Below are 15312 nucleotides of genomic sequence, written 5' to 3' on the forward strand. Positions count from 1 at the left end.
GGTTTGAAGCCAAAAAATGTACCAGGCACAATGTTCTCTCACCATTCCTGATTTCTCACACGCACTCACAGCGTTCAGCGTGATCTTGCGTCTATCCGAGCAGAAACGAAAGCAGCTGCTCTCCGTATGTTTTTCCGTTGTCTCCGGGCGCGTTCATGTGTAAATTGTGCAAGCTTATTTTGTCCATTAGACCGAAAGATCTGAAAAAAATACATACATTTACCTGCCCATACCTTCCCCTCAAAGAAATCAGGACAGAAGTGGTTAAAAGAGAACAAATGATATGGATTAAAACACCTGGTGTAAACGGGAATGTGTCTCCCTCCCTTGTCTACTTGTGATCCGATTGACCAAAACGCATCTTAATACCAGGAGTAAACAGAGCCATAAGCTCGTTGTTGTGGTTCAGGAGAAAAAGTAAAAGGTAGCTGCTGTTTCGGTTGCGATGCTCAGTGACTGACGTCTGTCTACAACTCTGCATAGCAGATCGAATGCAATGACTGGACAAACATTTGATGGTCCAATATATTTCGTGACGGAACATCCGAAACAATGATGTGTTCTGGGCTAAATGTGCTTGTTGTATGTGCATAGCCTATATATGATGGTATTTTATACTCGTGAAGAGCTTATAAAATGTGTAAAGGAGTCAAAACAGCGGCAATAATCCCTCTGTCACACACACAAACGATCTGCAGCGAGGAGACGCGGTTCTGATGCCTGTACCGAACTGTGATGGGCAACAATTCTACTATGGCGGGGAAAAACAGGTATGCTTGAGCATTCAGTCCTTTTTAGGGTCTCATCTTGTGACATCATGTCCTGTTTTTGTTTCTTTTACATGTCTTTAATCCGTGTTGACTCCGACAGCTAATTATATGCAGCTCCATGGCCTTTTTAATACTTGTCCGTTTCAAATGTAGGCCTACTATATTATTTCAGCTAAGCCAATTTTGAGAAGCATGTCAAGCCGAAACTGCAATACTGCATGTCACCTAGTGGCAGAGCCTGTCCCTTCAGTCTCATCTGTGTGGGCAAAGCCGTGCACGCGCACTTCTCTGGTAGGGGCGACAGTCGCGCGCTCGCCATAGAAAACAAAGCTATCCGTGCGCTTCCATTACAGCTATCGGGGCAAACCCAGCACACAGCTCTCCCACTCTCTCTCTCTCTGCATGCACACCCAAGATGGGTTTGCAGCTCATTTGAGGGCCTTTGAAAGCGGGGCCTGTTGTGAGGACAGACAGCCAGCCAACTGAAGTCAGCGAAACGTTTCGGTTTTTTTTTCCCTGGACTGCTTTTGTTTCTTAGCCTCGGCTAGCAGCACAGCCACAATCATTGTCATTTCTGCTGCGAGCTGCCGAAGGAAACACATCGCCATGTTGTTATCGGAGGGGGCTCAGTGAAGAAGGCGAAAACCGTGAGCGTGTGGAGGAGATAATCTCGTCTTTTGAGCCGAACCTCAGTCCGCAGCCGCTGCCTGACTGACTGACATGGCGGAGCAGAGCTACTCCTGGTGAGTGCCAGCAAATATAACCATTCAGACACAAAACACCGACATTTCACCCGCTTTAACACACACATATAACCACTGTCAGCGCCTGAAAGGTGTGATTTTTACCTCAGTATTTGCCGTTAACACGGCTGCACTACGCTCCGGTGAAGGTTCGAGGCGTATTTTGGGTCTAATGTAGCCGATTAGCTCTCTTATATACGGGTTTAGTGTTTTAATCTCAACCGCCGTTAGACCAGCATTCATTTCATTTATTTTATCTCACAAATGATTTGCAATCGTTATGCTATTAAAAATACGTATTTCCCGTCGTGTGTATGTGTGTTTATTTGTAATACGGTTGATTCAGTAAAGAGGCACAAAGGGAAATGCAGTGCGCTAACGTGCTAACACGACCAATTCAACGTGAAACATTATTAAATCCATATAATTTCATTGATTTTATTATTATTTCATCGTTTCTCGTCTGAATCAGTGGCCGGTAATCGTAGATTGGGTCGTGGTTGCGGTGCTTTAGCTCATAAGCAGCTCTAATCCTGTCTTTAAGGAAGAGAGCTGTGTATATGTAAGAAATAGGCTGTGTTTTAAAATCTAGTGAGCTGACTTTATAGACAACCAGTTCGGGCGTCATAAACGCACGTGAAACGTTCCAAATGTGATGCGGATGTGATGCCCTAAAATGCTCTCTGGGTAGGCAGCACACTAGGTTTTGAAACAAGGCCGAGATGTGTAAACAAGATATTCAACTCATTGTGAACTCAGAAGTCTTCATTTTAACTGTCTTCAGCTCACGCATGACGTAGCTTCTCTTAGTTAATATGAATGACAGCATGTGCCTCATTCTTTGACTCTTTCAGGTCAGGAATTGATATATCTGGAGATAGATTGCAAATTTGGTGGTCCATATGATAAGTTTTGTTTTGGGCCTATATTGAGATTTTGAAAGTCTTTTGCAAAAATATGCACATCATTTGCACCCTTGTATGCATAATATGTTCAATACTCAGAACATAAAATCATTCATATAAAAAAAGTGTATAGATAGATAATGAATGTGTGTGTATGTATATTAGATTAAATGCCCATTATATACAATATTTTCATTTTGGTTTATGGCTGTAAGTGGATAGGTGAAATGTGGCATGTTCATAAATAGTGTTCAGAAGTTTATCATTGCCTTATTTGTATTTATAAGACAAATAGTGAAGTTTGTACATCAGTAGCTTATACTAATAGAAGATGATTTCTGTTATTTTTGTCAGATAAATTTCACTCATCTAGTTATCCTAGGCCTGGTTGATGAAAAGGACTTTCCAGGAAGTTTGACTGGCGTGTAGGTGTTCATAACCGTCTGCATCTGTAATGCCTTGGCTGCGCGGCATTCAGTGACTTTTGTTTGCCTGAACAGTCGTGGTATTGTTCAGTTGGAGTTGTCGGACAGCAAAACGCTTTGATTTGCCTATAATTGTTTATTTAGCAGCTCTTTAATGAAGTAGTTTAAGTAAATGCGCACTTGACGTTATCAGTGATCTGTCACACTGACCTAAGCCCTATTTGGACGGGACTAGTTTAACATGGAGAGGTGGGGTAAAGGAATAATTACCAGAGCTTCTCTGTGATTTTAGTCCTGTCTGAATGTGCCATATCAGTAATCATTACGGACAATGTCAGTAAAGATTACGGCAACTTTTACCTTCAGTAAAAACGTCCGGAAAAATGACCTCAGGTAATACTAATCCCATGGGAATAGACCCGCTGTAAATATGTGCGTAAATATTCCGTTATTTCCTGTTTAAAAGTAGTTTACGGGTTTTTTCAAGTATGGAGACGCTTGAGAAAGCATTCAGTTGCGTTCGAGACGCTGGGACGAGTCTGTGGCAAAACTGTGTTTTCCACACACCATTCAGATCAGAAAGAAGATCGAAAGCACTTGTTAGAGCCACGAAACATCTTTTAGCGTTAGATAAGTGCCTATTACCAATACCAACACAATCCAATCTGAAGTTAATTTATACAACGTTCGACCGGACATAACTGTTTTATATATATAAATCTACATTACTCCATCTACCCTTGCAAATATTTAGTCTTTAATAGGCTATGGTCTTCATTCTCATGAAATAGGTATACTTCAAACATTAATATTCAAAATGCATTAGCTTAGCATGTAGAAGTGCACTTGGTTGATCTTTAAATATGTTAGTTCTTTTAATCCTGTTTTTCTGCATAACCAATCTGCCTAGTATACATCTATAATCCGTAGCTTAACAAATGCCTTCAAACGTCTAATTCATTCATAACTAATGCTCCAGCAACACAAACTGTGACACCAGGGCGGTAGGCCATTAACTATAGTTGACCGTTTTTGCCTCTAAATGACATTTCAACTTGTCTGCTTAGTTTGATATACAGACATCCAAGGTCTTAAGATGTGCTTATATGAAGGAAATTGCAATGCAGTTATAAATCGATATATTGAGAAGTGGAAGTAGGCTAGTTTTTTAATTCTTGCACTTTGTCTAGTTTGTAGAACTCGCTAACCAGTGTTGTAATCAGTGTGGGAAAATAATTTTTTTGTAGCCACCAAACACAGTGGCTGGTAAACCTAGGCTATATTAAGGCTGCCAATAAGATGCATTAAATACGTCTGACGTGAAGAAAAGTATAAAAACTCTTCACATGCGTGTGTTCTCGGTGTGCAAGTTGATGACTCTTGTCATCTGTCTTCAAGATATAATAAAAAATTTCTTCAAGCATGCATTTTTGTTTCTACACATCAGGTTTCTCATTTATAGGTCACCTACCACAGTGGCTGGCAGATGAGTACATGTACACGCCACAGCACTGCTGTTATACTAAGTGAAATTGGCATTAAAGGATAAGACATAATGACATGCCCCCAACATTTCGTGTAATGGCTTTATCATTAGCTTATAATGTGATAAAATGGGTCTTTTTAAAAGTGTTGATAGTTGGGGCTGGATATTAACACAAATTTCACAATTCGATTCAATATACTATAGATTAATTTCTGTAAATATACTGTACATGTCAGCTTTTCTTTTTAAAGATTCTCGCAAGTAATGCCTTAAACCAGCGGTGTCCAATCCTGCTCCTGGAGGGCCACTGTCCTGCAGAGTTCAGCTCCAACCCCAGTTAAACACACCTGAACCAGCTAATCAAGCTCTTACTGGGCATTTTAGAAACTTCCAGGATGATGAGTTGAGGCAAGTTGGAGCTAAACTGAGTGACCGAGTTTAGTCATCCCTGCCTTATGGCACTTTTCCACTGCATGGTATGCAGGGCTCCAGACTAACTGTTTTTACTAGGAGCGCTGTAGCCCCTAACTGAACATTTTTAGGAGCACTCCTTAAAGGGATAGTTCACTTTGAAATCAATTTTTGGTATGTTTTAGCTTACCTCAAGGGCATCCAAGATGAAGGTGTCTTTTTTTTCCGCAGTAGTTTCAATTTAGATATTTTTAGGTCAAACCGTTCTTGTCTGTCAGTCATATAATGCAGGTCTATGGTCATTATCTCAAAACACAAGCACAGAGTCCAAATTAAACAATTCCCCATCGTAAGTACACATTGATGGCCTAAGACACGAAACGAGCAGTTTGTGTGAGAAAACGAACAGTATTTATATCGTTTTTACGTCTTATACACAGCCATGTCCGAGTGATCTGATCTGACGTGTACGCAGACTGGTGCATAGATATATACACTAGATGTCGCCTTAAAGACATTCGTTCCAATGAACTGCCGTAGACAAGGCGACATCTAGTGTATATATCTATACCCGCCCGCGCTCTCAGATCATTTGGACGCAGCTGTGTTCAAGAGGTAAAAACGGTATAAATACTGTTCGTTTTCTCACACAAACCGCTCGTTTCGTGTCTTAGGCCATCAATGTGTACTTACGATGGGGAATTGTTTTAATTTGGACTCTGTGCTTGTGTTTTGAGATAATGACCATAGACCTGCATTATATGACTGACAGACAAGAACGGTTTGACCTAAAAATATCAAAATTGAAACTACTGCGGAAAAAAAGACACCTACATCTTGGATGCCCTTGAGGTAAGCTAAAACATACCAAAAATTAATTTCAAAGTGAACTATCCCTTTAAATCAACCTGCAACGCAGTTATTCACATTTCCCCCATTTTGACTGTATTACTGACAAATGCCGTGGTAATAAATAGACTTAATCTACAGAATTACAATGTGCAGTTTTATTTTAACTTCACAGGGGCTCCAGACTAACATTTAAGGGCAGCAGCACCAGAGCCATTAAGAAAGTGGAAAGTATTTGGTAGCACTGTGTGAGCTTAATTTGAGGTGTAGATAAAATTAACTTTAATTATCATTCATATGTCTTAATATTAATTCAAAAGCAAACCGAGTGGAAAAAAATTGATGTTAGGGAGTGTCATTTGACATTTTGTTTCACATTTGATGCTGGGCGGCGTTGTGGTTGTGCCAGTGTGACCTTTATCAAATTTTGGTCGCACTGGTGGCAGGAGCCCTGTATGGCTCGGTTTGCTTTTCCATTGCAGTTTTACTGCTTCAAAGTGGGTGGGATCATAGACTGATCGCTATAGTGTTGCCGCCTCTACTGCCGTGACATAATCTTAAACGCGACACAAACAAACGCACAGGACCAATGGAAGGGTGTTCTTGATTCTCGGCATGTTGATATTTTTCACCGCAAGACGAAGTTTGTTTGTTCGGGTTTGGTGTCTTGTGTCGCAAATCTAATGACGCTGGTAGTGACGATTCTCTCTGACCAATCAGTGATCTGCAGTGTTTACACGTCACATTTTAGTATCGTTTCGGCTTGCTTGGAACCTGAGCTGCGCCATGCAGTGGAAAACTAGACAGTGAAGCTTGTCAGTTGGTATGTTTTCATGATGGATTTATTTAAACATGCATTAAATATTAAAGAACAGCTTAAGTAACAATATAATTAATATGAAACACTGCGTATATTATTTAGCAAAATGCTCCTCTCCAGAATTCAAGCTAACTATTCAGCTATAATCATTGACTTTTCTGAGGTAAATAAACTCATCCCTTTTGATAGTCTTTTGAAAGTCAACCTTAGTTTTCTGAAAGTTTGAAGAAGCCAGAATACATTTTCAGCAGTCCATGTTTCTGTCAATGAATTAACAGACACAACAAGCCGGCGGTCGGCCTTCGGGCAAAGGCGGTCCGGTTTTGAGCGTCGTCCGGCTTAGTTTTTTCGGTGTGTTTTGCACCGTTGGCTCTTGTTGGACGGCGTCTGGTTTTTTGGGCCAATTCAGCATATTGAGAACTCTGATTGGCTGTTCAGCTTAGTGGACAAGTCAGTGCACGAGAATAAAAGTGATGAAAGCGAGCAAAGAAATCAAGACAGGATAGGCTGTTCAAATTACTTGAGCATTCGAATGCACTGACTGGAATGAAGAAAGTGATCAGCGTGATTGATGTTCAAAATGGTAAGCAAGCGCTTCTAGTTATGGTTTCCCTTTTTGAATGACAAACATAAACTATTAAAACCTGCTGATACAGACAGACGTTTACGTACACGCAGGTGAAGAACGCAAGTGCTTGAGTCACCTTTAGTCCTTTTGGTGTGTTCAAGCGCAGCTTATTGGCCGAAACGCAGCCGACGAGAGGCGACAACAGTCAGATTTCATCGCCCCTAGTTCTTTGACGTTGACTTGGTGTTACTCTTGAGTTTCCCTAGGTCGGGACAGTGTCATTCATATCTGTCTACTTTGGCTGAAATTGAACACAAGTATTAATTTCTTTTTTTTTATTGGCAGTGTGTTTTTTAACCAATATTCAAATCATTTTCGTGGCAATAATAGCAAATAATGAAATATCTGAAAAAATCAAGAAACATTACCAATGGGATATGTAATGAAGCTTTGATAGTGAATTTGACCTTTAGTATGCATGTTCTGGTCTGAAAGCCTTCTTAAAAGTCTGTGCTGGCAATATTTGAAATTGCTAATATTTTCAGGATCTGGCTCCTTTCTGTAAGCATTTCAGATCCAAGTCCAAGTCACTGCAAATCATGCAGTTTTTGTTTTTTAAACACTGTTTTTGCTGAAATGCATAAATAGTTTGTAAATGCATGTTGACTTCAAGTGGAAAAGAAGCACTTGGAATGTTTTTGTTTTGTTTTGTTAAATTTATTTAGTATAAAGATCATTTTCAGCTATTTAGTATCCAGACAGTAGCCTTATATTTAATATAATGTGAAAGTTCAGATAGAAACATGGTTCAACTGTTTTCAAATGTTTATATGCCAAACTAGTGTTGTCAAAAGTACCGGTACTTCGGTACCAAGTCGGTACTGACATTTTTAAAATGTGACGATACCAGCATTTCTGTAGTACCGGTAGTACCGGGTATATTTGGTACCCACTAATATTGCACAGACGCGCGGTTTCATTTACCTCCCTCACACACACACACACACACACACACACACACACACACACAGAAGCACGAGTGACGCTCGCGCTGTTTTCAGTCTCTGCTGCCTCACGATATGATGACATGATGAAATTCATCTCCAGAGCTGCCCTGAGAGTCACTTCATGAGCATTTTACCGTTTCATTTGATAAAAACTATCGTCATATCAGACACACACACAGAAACTCAAAGGTCTTCACGGCAACCCGTCAAAATAAAAGTTTGGTTTAACTTCAAGAAATTGACATAATTATATTAGGCTACTGTACAGTAGATTTAGCTACGTCTCCATGTATTAAAAATACTACTACTACTAATAATAACGTGTGCATAGAAGGTTGCTTATTTTTCACTTGATTTTTTTTTATAAGCAATATTTACGTTTAAACAGCATGTAGTAGGGGTGGGAATCTCTAGGCACCTCACGATTCGATTATTCAGAGGGTAACGATTATCGATGCATCTTTTTTGTGTGTGACTACTTGGTACTTTTAAAGCAAAGTATTTGATGACCCATGAAGAATTTACTTCCAATACTTCCTATATTCATTTTATTAATAAAACAAATGGAAGTGATTTGGCAAGTCAACTGTAAGGTTACATTTGCCAGCATATGTCCCAACATTGCAAAGAACTAACAGGAAAATAAATGTGTGCCTGTACTAGCAGCATGTTGTAGTAAATGATTACAAACTTCAGCATATTCTGAATCTCTAGCATTTAATAATAGACCAACATCCTTTTTGTTATTTCCAATGAGCAATATAATCCTTCTGACAAAAAAACATTTTGCTGTTGCAAAATCACAAACAGTTTTCGTTCAAAAATATAGAATTATGTACCATCAGCTCTCATACAAACACAATGCTTGTGGACTTGCGCATATTCTGACTAATTAGTAACATACAAAGCCGCTCTTATACACAACTAAATAATAAAGAGTTATGACTTGAAATGAAAACATCTGCGGAGTGACAGGCATTGCACTGATACACACTGTGAGTGTGGAGGGCAGTATAACGTACGTATAACAGATCGGTTTACAGCATATTGATGTGAAAACTAAACAATACAGAAAGCAGCTCTCATACAAAAAATACTAAATGGGTCACAATGAAATTGCCAATTTTTAGTGGTCGACCGATATATCGCCAAGGCCGATATATCGGCCGATAATTGGAATTTTTTAAATATCGGCCGATAAGTTTTTCTGATTGGCCGATGTGTTGGAAGCGGGACTTTTATTTTGACGGCGCTCCGGACTTTTATTTTGACGGGCGGCGCTGAGAACACACCAGCGCCAGAAGAGAACGGCAGCTCCTCAGATCACACAGCGCTCACTCACATTCTCCGTCTTCATTAATTTACAATCTCTGTCAGTCATATATAATACTTTGTTAGACAGAACTGGTAAACAAAGAAAGTAAATGTTATGCGAAGTAAGTAAAGTAAAGCGTTTGCTTTTATATTATTTGTAACAGAAAAAGGCAAACAATGAGGCTTAAATACTTTCTCATTTGCCTTCAACATTCAGCAAATGCGCATCTACGTCATTTAAACAAATCGCTGAATATCTAATAAACATTTAATTTCACAGATTTAATCGAATCCAGCTGTGATATCTTGTGAAGTGTGCATTACTGTCTGCGAGTGACGATCGGTCCGTGCGAAGTGAGTGAATGCGAACAGAAGATCAGCTTCACAGACGCGTTCGAAAAACTTTAAATCCTTCATTTTAAAATATGCTGATATATAGCCAGTTGCCAACTGTGTCATATTCATATCTGTGATATATCCAGTTGCCAAATGTGTCATATTCATATCTGTGATATATCCAGTTGCCAAATGTGTCATATTCATATCGTTTTCACTGTGCTGTATGCAAAATTAGCGTTACCTTGTCTTTATTTGAAAAAATATTACCAGCACGAAATTACCAGATTACTGAGTGCCCTGTTACAGTGTTTACCTTCTTTTTATTCACATATATTCATATATTTCTAAACAATTACTTTGTGAAAAATACTGTAATAGGATTGCAAATTTAAGAAATTGCCATCTAACGTATAAAAGCATGTTTATTTAAAAAAATTGTTTTAGAATTTATTTATAATTTATTAAATATTGATTAAAATAAATATATATAAAAATATCGGCCATCGGTCACCCTGCTCTCTAAGATATTGGCATCGGCATCGGCCATCAAAAATACCAATATCGGTCGACCACTACCAATTTTCCATACGTTAGCTATTACGAAGAGGGTGCCGTTCGAGTTTGGCGCTCAGACATCATGCATCTCTATTATGTGCACGCCACAGACTGTCCGTATATATATATATACATGTATGTGTGTGTGTGTATATATTTTTTTTTTTTTGAAAATTGATTTGACATTTGTGAATCGATTCAGAATCGTCCGCATCGCGATGCATCTAAGAATCGATTTTTTCCCCCTAGCATGTAGCCTTCAATGCTTACATGTATTATTTATTTATGATTACTGTATTATTTACTTATGATTACCATCATAAATAATAAAGCCATTGAACATAATTTAATATTTTTTTTCAAATAGTTAAATAAAGTAGAAAAATTGTTCCGACAGATTTTGCTGTGGTACCGAAATTGGTACAGAGAACCGTAAAATTTTAATGGTATCGGTACTGACTACTGGAATTTAATTGTTATTATTATTGTTAATTGTGACAAAAGTCATAATGTGACTTTAACTAGTGGTAATCTAATTGTGAAAGATGTGGACTGACAGCTGAGTGGTTTAAGCCTCAAGCAAAGCGCTTAACCCTAGATTAGTCCAGGGTGACTGGAGTTGCTGTTACTGTACTGTAAATCAGACACAAAAAGCCACTGAAAAGTGACATGTAATGAATGAGGTGCCAACGTGAACTTCAACGCATTATACAGTTAATAGTTTAAGATAATTATGATTTACCTCTAGATAAAGACACCCCCCCCCCCCCCCCCCTCCTCCTTTTACTAATCCAGGGCTGTCCATTTCTGATAATGGCATATTGTTGTTTTACTGAGTTGTTCACGGGGATGTCAGGTTTTATATAGCCCATTTATTACAGCAAACAGCCGTGTTATAAATGATCATATTGCAGTATATCGGGCCCCGGACATTTTCCTATCGAAATACTAAGTACTATATCACTGAATCACATTTAAGAGCAAGCAAAATCAATGCAGAAACCTATATACTGTGCCAAGTACAGGACATTGTGTAGTAAACCAGAGCAGGTTTTACCACCACACCTTAATGGCCTATTCGATTATTGGTCCTACTGGCGCTTTGCTGACAGTTTTGTCAGCATGAATGACACGATTTTCATGAATTAGCTAAAAGTGCTTCTAGGGAAATTGACTTGAAGGGTGTGCTAGGCTTTAGTGCTGTTTGTCCCCAACTAATACATGATGTTCATGGTATTCAAATTTGTGTAAATCTTAAGCTATCGGCGGTCATGTGCCACTGTGAAAGATAAATGAGGTAGTGATATCTAGAGAGGGAAATGCCTGCTCTTGAAAGCTGTGGCATGGTGCCACTTCTGCCAATCTACTGGCAATAGGCTGTTAATTCATTCAGACCTACATGTGCTAAGTGAGCAATCTGACTGGGAGAAGAATGAATTGGACCCTGATGTTGAATATGCAGCAAGTAGCTTTTAAAAGAAATGGACTTAAATTGTAGTGGGAAATGCCTTTGTTTCTGCTTGTATTTGTAATCATTTTTGATTTACACTGGTTTCTTTTTCTTCCTTGGCCTAAGTAGTGTTCTCCATTGTAGAGAACAGTCAATTCATTTGATCAATTAAAAACAAGGATTAAAGGAGAACTCCGGTGAATTTTTAAGTTAATCTTGATCGTTTTACCTTTGTGAGTATAGAAAAAAAAAAACGAACCGGATTGGTGCTTGCAACGCGGAGCTGTTACAGTTAATGCCCAGAGCTCCCATTCAGCTAAAACGGCAGTTATGGGGGCATAAGCCTAAAGAGTGTCTTTGTGCCTCTTAACAGACACAAAATGCAATTAAAATGTCTGTCCAACATGAACAGGGCCCTTACATGACAACAAGATGCGTTTAGCAACTTAGCCATTGTTTAAACTCACCTAAATAGTGTTTTAGACGGCTAGCTGTAGTCTCGCTCTGAAGTCCCTTGGGAACTCAGTTGTAGCCGGAAACAGGTAAATAGTAAGTGTGCGTGATTTTTTTTTTTGGGATTTTTTTTTTTTAAACCACTTCAGCGGAAATCCCGCCCTGCAGCTGATTCTAAGGTTTTCATTGGTCATGTCAATTACAGATTGCCTACACCAAACACTGATCCCTAAACCTACCCGTCACCGTAACCTAAACCAATGAAATCAGCTGCAGGGCGGGATTTCCGCTGAAGTGGTTTGGGGGAAAAAAATCGCGCACATAGTGCAGGTGGGAGGAGCGTCGTGTTCCGGCTACAACTGAGTTCCCACGGGACTTCAGCGCGAGACTACAGCTAGCCGTCTAAAACACTGTTTTGGTGAGTTTAAACAATGGCTAAGTTGCTAAACGCATCTTGTTGTCATGTAAGGGCCCTGTTCATGTTGGACAGACATTTTAATTGCATTTTGTGTCTGTTAAGAGGCACAAAGACACTCGTTAGGTTTATGCCCCCATAACTGCCGTTTTAGCTGAATGGGAGCTCTGGGCATTAACTGTAACAGCTCCGCGTTGCAAGCACCAATCCGGTTCGTTTTTTTTTTCTATAGACAGTACTCACAAAGGTAAAACGATCAAGATTAACTTAAAAATTCACCGGAGTTCTCCTTTAACTAGATTATTGTAGAAAATAGATCTGTGCATTAAGGTTTGCAGTGTAACTGTAATAGACCTGAAAATTTGTAAAAAAACAAACAAATATTACTTTTCCTTTAAAGCTACACTGTGTGATATTTTCCCCCATGTAGCGGTGAAATTGTATATGACTACCCAGTGAATATTAGTTTCTGTTCCTTTCAATTTCGAGGGCGTTTTAACTCCTACGGTGGCCGTATTATTCCAAGATTAACATGACTTCCAGTTCGACTTCGTCCAATTTCGCCATTAAAACTATCACCTGTGATCCGTCGCAGCACAGATTTATGTTACAAGGTAAACAATACTTTGTCACCATTGACGTGAGGAAAAGTAACGCAAGTTATACTAGAGGTCGTTCTGCCGTTATGCACAACCATGCTATGGTTAGACAAGCAACTATAAAACTTTGAATTTACACAAATAGGCTGAATTACCTGTCGAGAAGAAAGCAGGCAACTTCGGTGTCCGTTTTAAAATCTTTGCTCCTCATGAGCTCTTTCCATCTAGGAAAAGTTACTCCAGTATTGACTTTGGTCTTGCTGATTTGCCTGTCGCGTTGACGTTTTAATTCTCTCTTTCGCTTCCTTGGCGACTCTGCTACATGTCCTCGAAAATAGGCGTGATCCTCCATCAGCAATCTTTCAAATCTGCCGGCAGTTGCGAGTAATCTCCCCCTCGCATTCGTCTCTGTGTCACTGAGTGTAAAGCGCGAAAGGCGAAGCTTGAATTTACAGGTATGTCCCTCTTTGGCTAATGTAGTTTCAAGATGGAGAGGCAACATGGCGACCAGCATTCGAACCCCTCACCCGTATGTACTTTCAGTGGCAGATTATAAACTTACGAGAATACTTTATTACTTTAAAGAAGTAAATATACATTAATGAGCACATATATTTTTGAAAGAACTAAGTGTTTTTTGCTAAGAATCAACTAAAAAAATTACACAGTGTAGCTTTAATCTTTTAATGCAATATTTACTTAATTGAACAATATTTGAAGACTGTGATAATGTTTTAATGTATTATTTACTTATAATTATTAACAGCATTAATAATGAACTTATTTCATTTATTTAATATTTTTATTTTCAAATGGTTAAATAAATAATACTATTAAAATAAAAGGGTTTTGCTATGGTACCAGGAACATAATTTTTACGTGTGTGTGTGTGTAATATAGGGATGGGACGATTACCGGTTTCACTATAAACCACGATAAAATGTACTGACGGTTAGTATTATCGTTCAAAATTTAATTGTCATTAAAACCGTGTTTGATTATCGCGATTTTAATAACTCACTGTAAATCCTGTCCAGCCAGCAACAGTCTGACGCAGGCGCAGCGCGCAATGTTGTTTTTTCTATTTGAGAAGGAATGGCGAAAGGCAGTGACCGCAATGGCGCCACCAGGGGGTGGCCAGGGGTGGCCGTGGCCACCCCTGGCCAGTATAAATTTTAGTAGCATCAGTTATGCATTTCATCCCTACTGCACAGCCAGGCAGGCAAGCCGCTCTAGACCTTCGATCGCACACAGTAGCCAGTACTCCCCCGCCCCTCCGTCTATGCCGCTGTTGCGCGCTCAGACAGCAACAGCTCAGCGCGTGCCCGTCGGTCAACAATTTCAAAAGAAGTTAAGAAAGAAGACTACCGCGTCAGTTTGGGTGACAAAGTCATCTGAAGTTATTCCAAAGCTTAATGTGAGGGACAGAAGTCTATTTACATAATTAAAGTTTACGGAAACTCGTTTCCCCTCCTCTGTGGCTGTCAATCATTCTCCATTCAGTATTCAAACAGCGCGCGCGCCTCTTCCGGTTGGATGCACGGTAAAACTCTCTCCAATATGATATATTCACATTATAATGCATTATCTGTAGATAAAAGGCTGTGGCTTTGCATAAAATGACTTTATTTTGTTGGAGTTTGTTGCTGTTTTTAAACGACTCTCTACCGTGTGCTTGTTAGATCACACACACATCACAAGGACTATGAATCGGAATCAAACGCACAATAACTGGAATTTAAAACTGTGAAACAAATGATCAATAAACTGTTGGACAGATACACACTAGGATTTGTGCGCTCGACATTTCTTCGCCTTGTGCCGTGAACTTTTAAATGCGCACTTGTGCAGCGCAGCGATGCGCATACGCGCTTTGTGTGCTCTGTTTTGAAGCGTTTCATATTATTTTGCGCACTGAAAGATTATTAAAAGCCTATATTTTTTATACCTAGCCTGCTCAATACATTTAAAATAAGCATCATTTAATTGTTTATTATTTATTTGTAGTGTAGGCTATATAAATATATACACTTCTGAATTCTTGACATTAATAAATATAATATATTTGTATCTGCCAGTATCTGCTTTTCCCCAGTAACTGTTTTATTTGCAATAAATGTGCACCTTATAATATAATTAACCAAATATAATTGCAAAATACAACAGAATTGTTGTGCAACTCAAAATGTTAACTGTAATGTTA

General features: G+C 39.0%; 1 protein-coding gene across 1 annotated transcript in view; it reads left to right on the top strand.

Annotated features, from left to right (window-relative positions):
• The first annotated feature begins 1049 nt into the window (after positions 1 to 1049).
• sppl3 (signal peptide peptidase 3) overlaps positions 1050 to 15312 on the top strand; it is a 38217-nt gene continuing 23954 nt past the window's right edge. The window contains exon 1 of the mRNA XM_082158432.1: positions 1050 to 1513. Within this exon, the coding sequence (XP_082014558.1) occupies positions 1491 to 1513 (23 nt within the window). The 5' untranslated portion in view covers positions 1050 to 1490. The remainder of the gene's footprint in view (positions 1514 to 15312) is intronic.

The sequence above is a fragment of the Leuciscus leuciscus genome (assembly GCF_965113295.1).
Source record: "Leuciscus leuciscus genome assembly, chromosome: 24".
In the NCBI taxonomy this organism is placed as follows: Eukaryota; Metazoa; Chordata; class Actinopteri; order Cypriniformes; family Leuciscidae; genus Leuciscus; species Leuciscus leuciscus.